Raw genomic sequence first — 19,295 nt, 5'->3', positions numbered from 1 at the left:
TGTCTGCTGTGTACCAGAAATGACTCCATGTTGAGCAAGATAGATAAATTCCCCATTTTCATGGGATGTTTATGCAACTCATCCTGCTCACTGTGTTTTTTGCATACTTTTTGGTTTCCAAATAATTCGTGGTGAAAATACTGCACAGGGCAGAACAAGAGCAAAGCTCTTTGGCATCCTCATTGAGAACACTCTCTACATGGATAAGGATTAATTAATTAAGTTTTGTTGTCCAGAATGATGTGGCTTTACCCAACTGGAGTCTCAATTCCTCCATGTTCACCATTAGAATTCCATGATTTTGTCAAATAAGTTGTTAAAATAAAAATGCCATGTCAACAAGCATTTATTTTATCCTTCATAAACCATATGTTTTCAAAAGAGAAACATCTTGACCTGAGCCAATAGATGCATACAATTTTGAGGAAAAAAAATGAGCCAATATTTACTGAGAATTTATTGTATACCAAACAACACTCTAACATATTTGATCTTCATAAAAGCTCTATGAGTTAGATATTCTTCTTATCATCATGTTACAAATAAAGAAACTGAGGCTAGAAGAAGACAAATGGCTTACCCAAGATCCCTCAGCTGGTAAATGGTGGTGCTCAGATCCAATGAGGCATTCTCTTGCAAGAGCTTTAGGTTCTCAAGCAGAAGGTTATTCTAAGTCCTGAGGGAGAGATACCAGGAGTTCACTGATAGACTGGTAAGAAAGAATGTATTAGGAGCTCTTAAATAATGTTGGAAGGGTTTTTGAGAAAAGATTAAGGAAAGCCTTGACTATCATGCTGGAGTTTTGATTTGATTCATTTTGTACTTCTTGAGCAGAGAAATAATATAATGAAAGCCATGCTTTTGGAACATACTGACCTGATCATAGTGCACAGGATAGAACTGGTGAGGTGGGAAGAAATTGTACACCTGTGAGGAGATTCTTGCTTAGCTCCTGTGAGGGCCAGGAGGGATGGTATCTCTGGGATAAGAGAGCAAGACAATCATGGTGAATGAACTAGCATTTATTTGGTATTTATTAGACATTAGAATGACGTTTTGGAAAATAACATGACTAATATTTTAAGCCTGGAAAAATTGTCTTATATTTACAGAGCTAAGGAAATTGGTGTTGCAAGCACTTTGGGGGAAGATAAACCTATTTCTAGATATGTTGAACTTCAAGTGAGAGATCAGCTAACTATTGAAGAGACTAGATTGGAATTCAAAAGTGGTCACAGCTAAAGGTGGATATTTGAGATATTATGAAAGTAACAGTTAAGTTTTGGAAGATAGTACAATTTATTAGGGAAGGATTATTGAGAAAGAGATATGGATGCCCAACTTCTGAGCCTTTGAAACTACTATATTTGAGTATGTGGAGAGAGGATGAGCTAGAGAGAAAGTAAGTGGAGTTAAATAGTTAAACCCCCTTGCCAATGGACCCATGCTATTTTGACACCCAAGTACTCAATATAAATTATTTTATCTTCAAATGTTCACAAAATCGTGTAGAACAATGTAGTTTTTTTATTAAATATTAGCAAGTGTGAACAATAACATGAATACCATCAATTTAAATTTGGGTAGTTATGATTCTAAAGGCTGTTATTCTTTACTTCTACCATACATTGTACAATACATTGTACAATACATGATTGTAAATATAGAAGATGTTAATTATAGAGATTAAAACGACCTCTAAGTGCATACTTTTAATACTACCAATCTGTACATGTTCAAGAATATTTTATGGTATTTCAAACTTCAAATGTTCATTAAGATTTAAAAACTAGTACTGAAAATAAGTCACTTTAAAAAGAGTCCATAAATCCTTTCTGGTGTGCATAGATGTACCTAGAAAATAAGAGTTTATTCACGTGTTCTGTGAGAATTATGTTCTCATGAATAACTTTGATGGTTCACTTCTTCATTAGTAACCAAACACCTTTAGATGTTTGGTTTTTTTCCTTGAACACTTATCCTGATTGTTCTGTAGGAGACGCTGTCTAATAAATAAAGAGTAAGACGCTGATTGGGAATGTGATGGGAAGAGTGAGTGGGTGTGGACCAAACTTGATGAATGCACCATAGTGGTATAAAGCACTGGGTGGTTCTTTGTTTTTACAAATGGAAAATATTTAGCTGTGTAAGAAAAGATTTCTATATGTCACCTATGAATTTTCAAAAACTATCAGATATAAAATATTTTCTAGTGTTTTAATGCAGAGAAATTGAATAGAGTATAGACGAATAGAATAAACATATATTATTAACTGTTCAAACTTTAAATCTTGCCTATTCATTTGAACATATATTTGATTTTCATTGTATTTTCATTAATCACTCCTTTTCAAGTGGTTTACTTAGAAAATGAGGGATTCTAAAATTTTTAAGAGTATGGTCATTATGAATTTTAAAGTCAAAGAAACTGTGATGTTTATAAGGATGGAAAACATATATTCAGATTTTTCATGTGAAATATCCAGGGTTCGTTATTTTGAGTTTTTTTGTGCTACCAAATAATGCATTTCTAAGGGAAGCTAATGACATTGTTTGTCTTATGGGAGCATTTTTGCCATGCAAAAAATGTCATTTAAAATATGGAAGCAGGAATTCCCATCGTGGCTTGGTGGAAACAAATCTGACTAGCATCCATGAGGATACATGTTGGATCCCTGGCCTTGCTCAGTGGGTTAAGGATCCAGCGTTGCTGTGAGCTGTGGTGTAGGTTACAAACACAGCTTGGATCCCACGTTGCCGTGGCTGTCATGTAGGACAGTGGCTACAGCTCTGATTCAACCCCTAACCTGGAAACCTCCATATGCCACAGGTGCAGCTCTAAAAAGACAATAAATAAATAAATAAATAAAATAGCAAAGCAGATTGCCATGTAGTTTTTCTAAGGAGGAGATGATTCTGCATTTCCAACTGATGTTACTGTTATTTGATGAATGAGGCAATTTCTGATAAGACCTATTTACTCAAATGATATTTATATCAGAAAAGTTAAAATAAGATCAAACTGAACTCTAGAATATTAACATTTAGACCAGTCAAATATATGGAAATTGACTTTTGCTGACAAAGCAGAATGATGAATTGTATTACCTTGGATGTATGTTCGGCTCTGATGATGTTAAATGTTTGTCTTTATTTTCATCCTCAGGTACTTTCCCAGCTGTATTTCAAAACTTTCATAAAGTGTAATATGGAAACATAATGCATGTCATTATTTTAGCAACAGGAGGTTGAACAAATATATTTTTTGGTTTATATGTCTAATAAAAAGTAATTTTGATTTAAATTAGCACTATCTTTTTTTTTTAGGCCTCCATTCCTTTGAAGGAATTGGAGCAGTTTAACTCAGATATACAAAAATTGCTTGAACCACTGGAGGCTGAAATTCAGCAGGGGGTGAATCTGAAAGAGGAAGACTTCAATAAAGATATGGTAAATTGGTTGTTGATAAATGTGTGAATGAACTAGAAGCGAAAATGAGTAAATATATGGAAAGAAATTAGATAACTCGTCTCCAACTAAATTCTCAGAGCATACCTTGAATGTTTTCAATATTAATTATTTATTACAAATGCAAAATATTCTTTGAATTGTTATTATAAATGCCAAATTACTATGCTATGGTTATATAGGAGCACTTACACATTCTAATAAATAGCTCAGCAATTTTGCCTTTTATCTGTGCTCAAAGGACAAATGTAATGTAGGAAAAAGTGTCAAATCAGAAAATAAACTAGAAACTTAATGAGAAACAAGACTATCATAGATGGTTGATATTTGGTGTTAGTCCTGTTTTTGGTAATACAACCTTTATTTTGGAAAAGGGAAAATTACACCTGATATAAATGTTGTTTTTTAAAGCTTACCACAAAGTTGTTTTATAATAAGTTTAACAAATAGTATAGTATATATCTAAAACATGTATGTATTCATGCTGCTTATTTCATGGGAGTAAAGAAATATAACCCAGACTCATAACTTTCTCTTTCACCCCTGATTAATTTCAACAAGTCTTTTACATTTCTCTATGGCTTGACTATTTCTGCATCACATCCCTTTTCACATTTTTTTTCCTCCCTCCACCTCCTTTTCACAATTTCCTTTCCACTTTCCGCAGCCATCACCTATATGACATTTTTAACCTTTATATATTATCATGCTAGAGATTTCTCAGACATATATAAATGTTAGAAACTTCTCAGAAATGCTTGAGGATTACATCAGAAGGCAAATTATAAATTTTAGATAATAATATTAGCACATGAAGCAATAGGAGAACCATTTCCTCCAATCATAGTTCTCACTGGTGTCAACTCTGACTTCCTGGAGCTGCTTAAATCAGTACTCCCAGTGTATGGGGTTTGGTGGCCTTGACAACTCAGCTCATGGAAAGAAAGACAAGAAGAAGAGCCTTTCCAAGATGCTGAGTTACAACAAGCTCTCCTTCATGTCAAAGAAGAAACCAGAGGGCACCAAGCTGGAAAAGAGTGCTACTTACCTCTTAGGCTGTTCACCAACATGGCCCTGCAGCCCTAAGCTGGTGTGGGGAAAGAAAGGAAGTGTGGTTTTGTGTTTTTTTTTTTTACTATTTTTTTGTTCTCAGCCCCAGGAAATGTTGGAGATTTTTAAAGATATATTTGTAAAAATTAAGGTCTTTGATGGACTAAAAAGACTCTGTTATATTATTTCTTTAGACTAGTAACTGACAGACCTCAGATAAAAATCTCATTTCCTCTAGAAAAAAGTGAATAGTTAATTCCTTAGTTATGTGTAGAGGTTTAAATATGCATTACAGATTTAAATATGTAACATTGAATACCAAAGATGATTTTACACACATACACACACATGTGATTTTTTAAAAAATTGTCTAAAATTTATTATTTTTAGTTCATCAGAGTACCTTGGGTGCCACTGCAAGGTGAACCTCCTTGATAAAAAGTTTTCCTATATTGAATTGAAATAACAATAGGAAAATAGAGGTGAAAAATCACATGGTCACATATGGTACTATAAAATACTAGCATTTAAGCCAATATATTTCAAAGTAAATAAAATAAAAATAGTCTTTACACTCTAAAAACCAAAATGCACATTGAAAGTATTTAAAACCATTTTTGAATCAATATTTTAATTGACTGTGTTGATTTTAAAATAGCATGCATTTATGATACTTTTAGAAATTAATTATCTGCAATATTTGACAGTAATTGAACACATTTTTTACTAATGCCATAATATTTGTTATAAATTAGGCATTTAGATTATTTAAAGCAGAGATTATTATATAGAAATTAGTGTACATTTAAAAAAATGTATTTTCATTTAAAAGTGAGTGTGTTCAAATTTTAAGAGTTATTGTCATCTCACTTTCACACAGCCACATTTGTATTCTTTTGTGGATTAGTTAACATTATAAATGACAAATTTAGTTTACTTCTCCTAACTGTCATTTCTAGTAATGCACTAAAAATCAGAGCCAAAAGAATGCTTTCATAGCAATTCATTTGTCTGAAATGATGAAGTACCTTATTCCCCAGTCTGCCTATGTATGACTCTAATCACATATGTCCTTTTGAACTAGACAGGAGGAAACTTACTTCTTTCAAAAGCTAAAATATAACACATCAAAGAAAAGCTATGAACATGATATCCTATAATAACATTCCCTGAAATTTTTAAATTGGATTTTTTTGTGTGTGTTTAAGTAACATGTTTTATTATCTCTGTTAACGATGTACAGCTTTTTTAAAGCCAAAATGAAGACTGTACTTGTTGTTTTTAATCAGAGTGAAGACAATGAGGGTACTGTAAAAGAATTGTTGCAAAGAGGAGACAACTTACAACAAAGAATCACAGATGAGAGAAAGCGAGAGGAAATAAAGATAAAACAGCAGCTGTTACAGACAAAACATAATGCTCTCAAGGTATTAGAGCTAAAATTATAATATACCTTCCCTGTGTTTTTTTTTATGTGTAGGGTAAAATCTTGCATAAATAAAATCTGCTTAAGAATCTTATTCACCAGAAATGCATTTTTTTGTTCAACAACTGTGCTTTAACATTTTTGAATGCTGTCTTTGATTTTGAAAGATGTGTTGCTTAATTTTTTTGCTTAGATTTTTCTGTGTAGTAATCGAAAGATATTAACACGCATCATTCATAGTGTTCATGTATTTAATTTTGTACTATAATTTATTTTTATAGGTTATTTTTACATTTGTCTTGAAAAACCTGCTTAACTGCTAAAATAACCAGTCTGTATTTTTAGGCTTTCTGCTTCTGATATTGTATTGATTCAATTTAGAATAGGTCCCATTTTTGGTAACCTAATATTTGTTTATACTTAATTTTTAAAAATTAACATTATTTTGCCTTTAAGAGAGTCACTCTTTGCAACTAAGCATTTATAACAGTTTAATTCCATTTATGTAGGAGTCCTCTAAAATAATCTTAAAAGTCCTTGAAAAAGAACTCGTACTCTCACGTTAACCAGTAACAGTGTATAGCTTCAAGTACTCATGTGAGTGAGTCATCTGGATTTGTGCAGGAAGGACAAAATAGAGTATTGGTGTTTCTATAGTAATATCTAGGAAGTTCTTGAGAAGAGTCTGGACATGTGAAGAATTTTTGTGAAATGCCCTTCTTTAAAATGTGCTTTTCAATATTCACTATTTGCATGCATAGCTGATTTTCTAATACTATTAATTGCTGAGCTTTTCACTGTAAATCATTCTTTTAGGGCTATGTAGCCAAGTAGGTGTATCCACCTTGTAGGTGGATAGAGTCTGCTTTCTATATGCAAATAAGAGTATAAAACCTTTTCCCATATATTCAGACAACCAAATAAACACTGCTGAGAATGTAATTACACAATATTGTGCCTGCAAGGAATCCACAAGGAAAGTCTAATTGGCCAGCAGGTGTTCTGAAGGTAACTGCTGATATATAGTAAATAGGAAAAGGCCTCTTCCCCGAGGGAGTGCAAGAGCAAGCCATAATGTGCTCAGAAAATCAGAAAGCTGTGTAATTCTCATGCTTCCAACTGTGATGAAGCTTTTAGAAGTATCCACACTGGTCATATGATATGTGTCCTACCGAACAGCAGTGTTTAATGGTTATCCGGCATACCTATAAAGAAATCTCTGTATGTCTCTAGATATCTTTACACATTACACATCACCTTGTGCTAAGGAAATAAAAGGAATTTCAGATTTTATAACCACAAGCCCTTTCTCTTGGCAAAGATGTGAGTTGTGTCATCAGTAAGGCATGGGTCAGCTTTCATTCACATGGCTGTATCTTGGTACCTTTGAAAAAAGCAGCATTCCATCTGGCTCATTCCAGGCATTTATTACCTCCATGGGAGGTTTAGAAATTCAGATAAAAATATAAACTGTAGTAAATTTCATATGCCCAATTTTAAACAAAATGGAGAATGAAATCAAGGTCATTTTTGCAAATATGTTAAAAGCAATTAACAAAAATCTACTCTACTTGCCAGTCCAATCTATCAAATTCAGTAATTGTTAATCTGCCAAGTGGCTTCAATTCTAGTCCTTATGAAAAGTTTCAAAGAAGGTCAAAACTTTCTAATACAATATTTCAGCAGTTCTTTGATATTCATTATTTTCCCTACTTACTACTATTATATCCTGAGCTCTTAAGTCCCCTTGTGTTATCATAAAATAGCATGACAACAAATTCTATTGACCAGGGAACATATTGGGTAGGCTTCTAAGGAGTAAAATGATTAATCCCCCACTCCCCTTGATCTATTAAGCAGTTGCTATTATCTATTTCATCAGATTGATTGGGAACCATGTACTTTACCATTTCTTTTCTAAACAACTCTTTCGTTTTGCATTTGGATTCGACAGAATTAAAGTTAGCCATGCAACTCATAAAAGAAAGCACATTTTTTATAACATTTAAATTGTAACTGTCATTGACAGATTTTTATTTTTCACACTTTAACATATATAGCTTGAAGAAATTTATATAACTAAGATGACTTTGTTTTTCTAATCACAAAATATTAATAGCTTATGAAGCTTTTAAATAGAGATTTCCAAAGTCATGAATGTAAATTGCTTGCCTATAAAACTTAAAATTCTGTTGATGAACCGGGGCTGAAGATAGACATTTTAGAATTTTTACCTATTTAAAAATACAAACTTGGGAGTTCCCATCGTGCTGCAGTGGAAACAAATCCAACTAGGAACCATGAGGTTGCGGGTTTGATCCCTGGCCTTGCTCAGTGGGTTAAGCATCTGGCATTGCCATGAGCTGTGGTGTAGGTCACAGACACGCCTCGGATCTGACGTTGCTGTGACTGTGGCGTAGGCTGGCAGCTGTAGCTCCGATTAGACCCCTAGTGTGGGAACCTCCATATGCCGTAGGTGCGGCCCTAAAAAAACAAAAAAAATAAACACAAACTCAGTAAGTTTGTGCATGTAAGTAGTTAATTTGGTTGAGTTCGCATATTAAACAATTTTATATACTCTACATGATAATTTAGTAGACTTATTGAGTTCATTAAATATGATAACATTTCTAAACAAATTTGAACATGCTAAGAGAAAATACTTGAAGTGGGTTGTTCAGGCTTCTTAGCTTCACGTTCATGAATCCTGCCACATAAAGACATTATTTAATAATATTTATATTTAGCATTTAAATATGAATTTAACTGAACCTGAACAAGAAGATAAAGGACCCAAATTATTTTAAATAACTACAGCCAGAAGTATAATATACTTATATATTGATATGTTAATAATATCTGCACCATGAACAGGATTTGAGGTCTCAAAGAAGAAAAAAGGCTCTAGAAATTTCTCACCAGTGGTATCAGTACAAGAGGCAGGCTGATGATCTCCTGAAATGCTTGGATGACATTGAAAAAAAATTAGCCAGCCTACCTGAACCCCAAGATGAAAAGAAAATAAAGGTAATGTTGTTTTAGAATGTCAATACAAGATTTTGTTGCTGCAGTTTAAATTATTTAACTTAACCTTATGGATTATGTTTTAAATGTTGATGTTCTTGTTTCCTCCTTTAGTGTTCTCCCTGTTTTGATGCATTTCTTTGTATTGTGTTTTGTTTTAGTACATGTATTGTGTTTTTCAATTGACGTAATGTTGAATTAATAAAATGTTTTGTTCTTAGACAATGTAAAATGAATTAAGAAATGTCATATGTTTTCTGGTAAAATTGTAATTGACTCTGTGTATCTTTGTTCCAGATGAGCAAATGACTTATCGGTATATGGACGACTTCTATCTCATGTTAGCACATTCATTTCATCAGAGCATCTTCACACATCAGTGTCAAATCTCCATAGATTTATTTGCATATTGTCCGAAGATGTTTTTCTATTATTATTTTACACTTTTTTATTTTGCTTCATTCTCTGTTGAGTTCCTCAAAACTTTAAAAAGGAAATAAATTACTTATTCACTTACCCTCTAAGTTACATTCTATATGGATGGTCCCTAATAAGTAATGAGAAATCACTCCAATGTTGATCAACCCCCAAAACACTAGAGGAATTGAGAAGACAGAAAAACTTTAGATCAATTTCAATATTTTTTCAACTAGAAAGTCTAAAACTGAGCATTCAAAGGATAACTGTAATAATATTTGGATTCTTGGGTGAAGATGACAGTGATGGTTTCCATACTTGTAAATTTTGAGAAACGACAATAAAATGGCAACAGCCTATGAAATTTCTGAGATAGGTATGTGCTCCTTATAGGTTGGTTAATGTGGTTAGCTAACTGCCCTGGGCCCTGTATTGGTTTTGCTCAATAGGAAATTGATCGGGAATTGCAGAAGAAGAAAGAGGAGCTGGATGCAGTGCGTAGGCAAGCTGAGGGCTTGTCTGAGGATGGGGCAGCAATGGCAGTGGAGCCAACTCAGATCCAGCTCAGCAAGCGCTGGCGGGAAATTGAGAGCAAATTTGCTCACTTTCGAAGACTCAACTTTGCACAAATTGTGAGTTGTTACTGGCAAACCTACGTATGTGTTTGCAACTACTACTCTAATAACAGAGGCCTATTAACCAAAAGAAAAAAAAATCTGGGTGCAATTTCAAACTTTAATTATACATTCTGAAAGTGAGTAGCTTCTCCTCACATTGGGCTTCTCTAACAAGAGTGGTTAATTTTTCAGATTAAAAGCATGATCTGTTAATAAATCATAGGAAACAGCCCCTTTACCAAAAATGAAAAAAATGCATCTTAATTTTTTTGCCATATCATTTTTCATAACATTGGCAATGTGAATTTGTCAATTTATCATGCATTTACTTTATTTCAGTGTCTAATCCAAAAATATGCATTGCTTTCCTGAGACCATCCCATGCTAATTTTACTTTCTTAACGTATACATGGTAAATAATAAATCTTTTGTGAAACAACTTCTTATATTAACTTGCAGAAGACCTTCTTATCTCATTGACTTAAAGAATCAATAGCTTTGTCTTTATAACTGGCTTAGCTGCTTGCTGGCTTAAAAGGCTTATTGGAAGGAATGCATGTGTAATAAGATTGTTGATAATTGATAGAAGGTTGAAAAATAGCAAGTATTGTGACTACTGAAATGTTACATTCCAAAAAGAAAAGAAATAACTGCTCTTCTTTCTTTCAAACAACTGGATGGAAATTTTGTGATTCTCTCTTTTAAAAATGTGATTCAAACCGTAAGCTTGTTCTTCTTAGCTCTGTATTTGTAATAGGGTATAAACCATAGGGGTTTTCTAACAGATATATTTTTGCTCCTAGCCTGAAATAGTGTAATGTGGATTGGAATGGTCACCACTCTGTCACTGTGACAGGACAGTGCTCCTCACAAAGCCAGGATTGAAAATCTGGAAAATTAGGCTTAATAATTATGCTAGGGCAACTTATTTGAAACCAACAGATATTCAATCCTTTTTGATCTAAGTTAATGACACTTCCATTTGTTTCAATTCAGAGATGACTTCTTGGAAATTTCTTATGTAATATTGTTGATTCCATTTAACACAGGATAAATGTTTAAATATATTTTAGACAATTAACATTAATTTATAGGGATATATTTTGTTAATATTGCTTATTAACCAAGGAACAAAATACCCTATATTATTGTTACTTCTTTTAACATCTTAGAAAAATCCATGTATACATTATTTTTTAAGAAATCTAGTACCCTACGATTTAATAGCAGCTGAATACTCTGAGAAATTGGGAGTAGTAATACAAGGCATATTGAAATTGTATTATATTTGAAGTCCAATTCTAGCTGATTGCACATTTCAATCTATAATCCTTCATATTAGATATTAGGAACATAATATGTTATAAATCACTCAAGTTCACACTAACAGAAAGCCTGTGCCCATGAATGCAAAATGAATTGAAAGCTTAAGGCATCTATAAAGAAAATTTAAGTAAAATAGTTTTGTCTCAATTTAATACCTTCTTTGGAAGTCCTTTTCTTTCAGTTATTTTACTACTAACTCCTTTCTCCATTAGCATCTCCCCCATACCTTGACACACCCTATGTGCAGGACTAAAAATTTTTGTACAACTTGGCCAAGGTAAGTTACTAACACTTTATAAAAAAAAGGATCAAAAATTTCCATAAACCATTAAATTAAAATGCCATTGTGTCCTTGTAAATAATAGGCTGTCAACAAATATTTATAAAATGAAAGAATGATTAGTGAAATAAAATAAGGATAAGTGAACAAGTATAAAATAGATTTTAGTAAGTTACTAGCATGTATTATCCTCATAAGCCACTTCTTGATTTTATATCTGAAGGATCCAAAAATCAGAAGTCACTTGGGGAAAATATGTTTATATTAACTCTTAATTCTCCATGATAATGGAAGCAATAACAAAATATACATGAAGAATACTCAATTTAATATTAGAATTATATTTAGTTTTATATTTTATTAGACCTGAAAGATGATAGATAAATCCAAGAGGTATCTTTATTTTCCACTGATTACTACTACATACTAAACAGCTAATCTTACATGTCTCTGTCATCTTTCACAATTAATCTACAGTGAGGCCATTTGAGGTAGCCACAAGCAAACAACTTAAGTAAAATTATATTTGGAATAATCAACAGTGACCCTGTTGTAGCACAGGTTGTCATAGCTTCTTTCTTTCCTCCCCTTGCATTGCCCTTCCCCATTTCTCTTATCTTTATTCCTCTCAAATGTCCCTTTCTATTCTCTATATAAACTGTAGACTCCATTTGGACTCATGGATTTTCAGTTAGTTTTTCATATCTTAACAGTGGTAATTCAAGATTATAAGCAGCAATATAAAGTGCTTAACATTTGAGGACTGAGTTTAAAATGAGAAATTAATTTTCTTTATTTTTGAGATAAATACTCAGAAATGGACTAAGCAGCGTAAAATTGGTGTACTTCAGTTACTATGTCCAGGTCAGGGTTATATATGGCAATAGTAAAGCTCAGAAAAGGCCTGGAACTTTGTCTGAGGAAGTCATGAGCCAGCCTTCAGCCTTGCAGATGTGCAAACCAAAGCAGAGTGACTGCAAGTGATTGTCCTCCAGACAATCCTGGAAACCATACAGAAGGGAAACAGACTGGGACAAAGTGGGTAAGATTTTTCTCCAGGCATTGCACATGTTGAAGTCCCTGCCCTAGTTAGGAATATAAGACATTTCTAGTATAGTTCCTGTTGGCTTAGAGACCTGGATGTTCATCGAAGACCAAGCAATGACTATAAACTGAGCATAAGAATTTTTTTTCCTGTAGGATGTTTTATAACAGCTGTGTGGTCTAGTAAAAATGACCACTCCCTGGGATGAATAACTATGAATGTGTATCCAATTGATTACATCTGCTGGCTGTATGATGACTGGGCAGTCTCTCCCAGCCTGATTTCCTGCATCTCTTTCATGGGGAGAGGATGTGTATGATAATGAAGTATGATAAAATTCATAAAATACCTGCTGTATTATAGAGGTTACATGAATCATTTTTTCTCTTCTTCTTGTGTATATGTTAACATTGGAAATGGGAAACATCATTTAAAAATTTTATAGTATCTTTGTAAGTCATTAAGAGATGTAGGGTAAGTAGATAGGTTTAAAATGTTAATAACAACAGACAGATCTGTTTTGTTCAATGTAAATTACAAATTAGATTCCCTAATCCTTGAGCAGATAGTTTTGTCTACAGTCACAAAACATTTGTAGGAAATTTCATGCAAAGCTGGTGATTTCTATCAATGAAGGCATGATTTTCCATAAAGCTGTCAATAGAACATTATCTAAATTCTTACTTTGTGCAGCGAGGTAAAGAGAGAGATAAGAAAAAATATAAAACCTCTGAAAATTTCTTAATAGGAATCATAGCATTTGACAGTTAAGCTCAAAGATCCCAATAAAATTCAACCACAGAATTGCACAATGAAGATACATAACAACCCCAGACTTATGTGGAACTCCTGAGCAAAATAAGCTCACAAGCTAAAATTACAGTGGATGTAAAAAATTCTTTTCATGAGTGATGTTAAAATGCCAAAATAAAGGAATATGCACATCTGAGGGAATTAGAGATAAGAAGACCGTCAGTAAAGGGCATTCAAATATGTTTTTTAATGTTCAAAAATATTTAGAAAAAACGGATGGAATGGAATTCCTATAATAAGAGAAGACCATTTCTGAAGAGCAAATAGAATGCTTTGCTAAAGTACAGTCTAGAAATTAATGTATAATTATTTAAATAATAGCTCAAACAACTTTTTAAATGGTCGATTTATTATAGAAGGAAAAAGAATATATTAATTGAAAGATGCTAAGGAAATTTTTGTTTTACAGAAAATACTGAAAGATAGAGAGAACAGAATAAAGAGGTCAAACATATGCCTGAAAAGGGTTCCAGATTGAGAAAGTGAAGTGCCTGAAGAAGAGACATTAGTTTATATAAATGACTGACTTTTAATAAAATTGAATAAATTTCAATTTACGTGAGTCCTCAAACTGAAAATAGTTCAACCAGTCTGTAATAAATATAAACAAGTTCACACCTACCTAGGTCTGAATTAGACTCAGAACATCAGTGATCAGTAAAGTTGTCATAAAAGCTACTAAGGATCAAAGACAGAAACAGCTGCAGGCTGTCTGACTTTAGCTCAGCAATACATGTTAGAAGACAGTGGAATGATATCTTCATGTGCAAGCCAGTTTTCACAATTCCTGTAAACTGTGATTCAAGAATGAAGAGGAAATATTTTCAAATATAAAAATATTTTCAGATAAATGAATAATAAGAGATTAATTATCTATAGATACTAAATGATATACTTGTGTAAAAAGGAAATTAGAGCCAGAGAGAAGTAACAATCTATATATAAAGCTATATAAAATGATTTTCTATACATAGAAATAGAAAAAATATTGTAATTATGCATTAAAATTGTGGCAATTACTGCAAAGGAAAACAGAGTGCTATGAAAATGAAAAAGCATTTTGATTTCACATCAAGGAGAACTCAGTAAATAAACAGCTTGTTCTAGATAGTAGCATCAAATATGAGACTTGTACCTAATGTATTCGATGTGAGTTATTGCCAGGTAACATGCTTCTAGGAAGCAAAAAATAATGTAGTAAACCTTTGGAATAGGTATATATACATGACCTACCCCAGGAAAGGGAGCAAAATTTAAAAAGTACAAAATACAAAAATACATCATGGTAGATGAAATATCCCTCTTCTAAATACAACTTGTCCTGGATAGCCTATAGCCTCAAATACCAAATCATTGATACTGATATTCAACATTTTAAATCCAGTGACTTCTTATTCAAGTCCTTATTTTGGATGCCTAACAAATATCTCAAACATAAGATCAGCCAAGTCAAGAATAATTAATTTTCTCTTCTTTATAAATTGGCTCCCACCAACCTTTCCAGATGTTACTAAATTGCCCTTTCACTTAGGTCCAAAACATAGACATCATCCATGATTCCTCTTTTAGCTTATATTATCCATGGAATTCACTTCAAATTATGTTGGCTCTACCTGCAAAATAAGTCTTTAATTGACCACTCATTCCTCAGTATCTTCATTGCAGAAACCCTAGACTATAGCATACTCTCATCTCAGTTACTTCAGCAACCTCCCATCCTTGCTTCCAATGCTTACCCATGTATACTTCTCCCTGGTGAAGCTAGAGAATTCCTAAAGCATAGATGAGCTTCTATCAAGCACCTGCTGCTCATTATCCTTTTAACTAAATCTTATGAGTTACCACATAATTTGGTCCCTGTCTATCAGTCCTGTTATTCCAACTTTATCTCCCTTTTTGGCATTTTCCTGTCAGAGTGGTATAAAATTTCTCCTCTATTCTGAAACACACGGCATCATTTCCATCTCAGGACTTTTGCACATATTGATTCTTCATGGAATATTTTTCACGTAGACTTTTACATGGACACTGTAACTTATTTAGCCTTCCTTTTGTTAAGGAACAGTGAACATTTAGTAGAACTTTGATGTGGAATCTAGATGGGTAATACTTAATAGGTATTTGGGGGGAGTTTAAGAAAACTGTTCTGAACAGCAGATTCTAGTAGTTACTTACTAAGACAAGGTTCTTGAAACTTAACACCGAGGTGGTAAAAAGTGAATATGAGGATTATTATAATAAAGTATTGCCAAGGATAGTTTTTCCTACATCAGGGTAAATTGTAATACACATTGCCAAAATATACAACATCTGGAAAAGTTGATAGAAAATTGTTAGTAGATTTATTTAAATGCCATAAGAAATGCATCATGCATGTTGGTCTTTAAGTGAATAATTTGTAAAATAAAAACATTTTTATAGTACAAGCATTCTACTGCTAACTTTTAAAAATTGTTTGAATTTGAATAGAACTTTATACCTACAATTTTTTCATATATCTAGTTTTATCCCATCATAAACCCTCTCAAGTATTATTTTCATTGCCATTTTACAGAAAGGTAAATTAATTTTAATAAAGTTAATGAGATTGTCCTAGGGCACATATAATAAATGGAAGACACTGAACTTAAACTTGCTGCTTCCCAAGATAGTGTGGGAGTTATTCAAAGGAAAGAAAAAAATATCTAGTGTCCAAATAAGTTTGACACACTGGATTAAGTAAAGTTTTCTTAGTCTAGAATTTTATAGGACTTTTGATATGCAAATGGGTTATGCATTTCTACAAAGGGAATGGTTTCCACACTCTTTCACATCTGGATAGTTAAACTATAAAGGGGGAAATTTCATTTCAGTTTTATGATGGGATTCCTATTTGAATGGTTTAGAAAACTAATGTTCTTCAGAAAAATATTTTGGGAAAAGCACCGCTTTACCATTAAGCTTTTGCTTTATTTTGGAATTTCTTAAAATTAAGCAGAGATGTAGAAGAAAAGTAATCACAGACTTGACTGCTAGCACCTTATGTAAAATAATGTCTGAACCTAGATTTTATTCTGCAGTAATATTTGTACATTTTCTTCTATCACATAATGGTAACTATTTAATATTGAGACCAAAATGAAGAGGAAGCATACTCTTTGCATAATTGCTACGTGGTTTTTTCTTTGCCTTGAAATAGTTAACAAAAATCATCAACTGCCAATGCAAGATCCTTGGAGAATTTGGTAATATAAATAATTTTCTTAGAGACAGAGTGTTCTTTAATAAACATTGTTGTGAATATAAAAGACTAGTGATGGTTGCTAAGGGAAAAGGACCAGAAGGTAGCTGTTCATAAAATCTTCTTCCTTTCAGCTTCAAGTTTGTAATTAACATGTCACAAAAGTTAAGAAAAAATTAAACAAATCAAGATTCTATGTTTTTTTTCTAGGTGGTTGTGATCATAATTCTCATTGCCATTTCTATAGTAATTTTTTTATCGTCTCTAGTTGTGTAAAGAATGACTTTAATGGTTGTTGAGGAAATAGGGTATGTTAAGCTAGAACCCGCTTCCAAGGAGATGACAGACTGATTTCCTCAGCCCTCATTTAAACTGTATGGAAATTCTGGATAAAATATAATTTGAAAATGACTTAAGCACATAGCTGAGCTCACAATTTATAGTGGAACCTTTCTTCCCCCTAGTTGCTATAAATGAGCACATCATCTGGTGATACTGAGCCTGGGTTGAGGGCCTCAGGATTAGGAGAAATGTTTAAAATTTTTAGTAGAAAATATGCAGCTTTACACAAATCTACTAAAGATGTAGATGAAAACCTTGTCTAGATGTAGAAGCTTCGAGGACTTCCCTTGAAAAAAAGAGGGTGAATAGATAAATCCTTATTTCAAGCCCATTTCATCTGACAAGTGTTTTTAGTAGAGAAAAAAAAATCTGTGAAACTTAAAACTGAGTGTTGTAGGTCTGAATTTATACACTAACCACAAGTCTCCAGATTCCTGAATTGTGAAATTAACAAAAAATTATTCCCAGGTCGGTGAAATCCTTAGAGTCTTTTCACAGAATCATACATCACTCAGGAGAGTCCCACAGACACATGAACACTGAAGACTGGCTTATGACAAACTATTGCAATGCACATGAAGAAATAATATATTGTGACTTAGAGTCATGTAATATGATAATCAAGAGAATTATTACTTCATGAACTTAAAATAATAGAAAATGATTGCATTTTTAAGAGTAAAGATATTGGAAATAAAATAGAGGTCAAGGAATAAAACTATAATTTATAAAAATACCTACACAGTTATTTTTGATGACACGTTTAATAAAACTTTTAGAAATCAAAAGCTAGTCATTGAAATAAAAAATAAGTATAAAGGTTAAACACCTAATCAACCAAACATGAAGAGAAAATTAGAAAGTCATTATGGTAAAATTATCAGGGTACAGAACATAAAGATAAAAAATATGAATGAGATTGAGAGAACGGCATAATGTTTTATGTCTAATATAATTACAAACGGAGATGACAGAATACTCAGGAGAAAATATTTGAGAGAAAATGGCTAAAAATTTCCTAGATCTTAAGAAAGACATGAGCTCACAAGTTGAATAAATACATTGGTATTCTAACCAAGATTAATTATAATAAATTTGTGAAAATGTAGAGAATATATAAATGTAAAAGACACAAAACATATACATATATCAGCAGGAGTGGTTTATTTCATCTGATAATAAGTAAAAAAAAAAAAACCTCCAAATTTCTAGTGTTTTACCATTGCAAAATCAAGACTAGGCTGCTGTTTATAAAGTGGGTTCCATGCATGTTTGAATAACTGGTATTTTGTAATAACTCTTATACTTGGAATAAGAAAATCTAGGTTTATATCCTATATCTCTCAATACCCATGCAACTTGGACCGAATATTTGAGCCTCAGGATAATGTCAGTGACTGTTTTCTTACAGAATTAAGAGAGAGAATCAACCACCAATAATGTTGAAGTTCTAAAATATATTTATTATGGTCACTAGTTTGAAGAACAGCATACACGAGTGTTGGTGTGCAGAGTTCACAGTCCTAGGTGTCCTGACAAACAAAAAAACAAAAATTTAAGCTGCTCTGAGTTGGTAGTGTCCCATGTACTTAAAAGAAGCAAATACAAATATGTTCCAGTTTGAAGCTGCTTAAATGCAGACTTTAAGAAATTCCCACAAATAAATTGCTAACAACATGCATGTAGAATTAAAATGGCGATTCACGTGAGAAAAAAAATAGTACAATCCAACTCCTAAGACAGAAGATTATGAATTAATAAGATATAAAATATAAGATAAGCATGTTTAACTTTTTTAGAGCAGTAACACCTTGCATCAAAAGTATGAAATAAGGACCAGAGTTAGTAAGATAATGAGCAATAAAGTTTGAAAAGTATCAATTAGAACTTGGAAAAATTGAAAAATGGAATAACAGAAATTCATAACTCATTGGATAAGCATCAGATTAGATACAACAGAAATGAGGATTAGAAAATTGGAATATAGATAAAGTACCTAAAATACATAGAGACAAATGTCTAAAAAGAAAAAAAAAGGATAAGAAAGGTAGAGAGTGAGAAAGTAAAATCAGTAAGAAAAGAATGGAGAAAATGGATCAAAGGCAATATTTGAAGTGATAATTGATTAAGATTTTCCAAAATTAGTGAAAGTCCCAATAGTCAGGCTTCAGATAAGTAAATATCAAGCAGTAAAAATAAAGAAATACACTCATATACTATCAGAGGGAAACCGATAAACTCCAAAGCCAAAGAGCAAACTTTAAAGG

The 19,295-nt window shown here is 32.5% G+C and overlaps 1 protein-coding gene across 16 annotated transcripts in view; it reads left to right on the top strand.

Moving 5' to 3' along the window:
- DMD (dystrophin) overlaps positions 1 to 19,295 on the top strand; it is a 2,622,506-nt gene that overhangs the window by 1,331,538 nt on the left and 1,271,673 nt on the right. For 15 of the 16 annotated variants that reach the window (XM_021079543.1, XM_021079551.1, XM_021079550.1 and 12 more), the window contains 4 exon segments: positions 3,328 to 3,450; positions 5,808 to 5,945; positions 8,819 to 8,971; positions 9,835 to 10,017. In XM_021079543.1, the coding sequence (XP_020935202.1) occupies positions 3,328 to 3,450; positions 5,808 to 5,945; positions 8,819 to 8,971; positions 9,835 to 10,017 (597 nt within the window). 16 annotated transcript variants of the gene reach the window in all.

This window comes from Sus scrofa, chromosome X (genome assembly GCF_000003025.6).
Source record: "Sus scrofa isolate TJ Tabasco breed Duroc chromosome X, Sscrofa11.1, whole genome shotgun sequence".
Taxonomy (NCBI): Eukaryota; Metazoa; Chordata; class Mammalia; order Artiodactyla; family Suidae; genus Sus; species Sus scrofa.
Note: the sequence above shows the minus strand (reverse complement) of the source record. Positions and strands in the feature narration are given on the sequence as shown.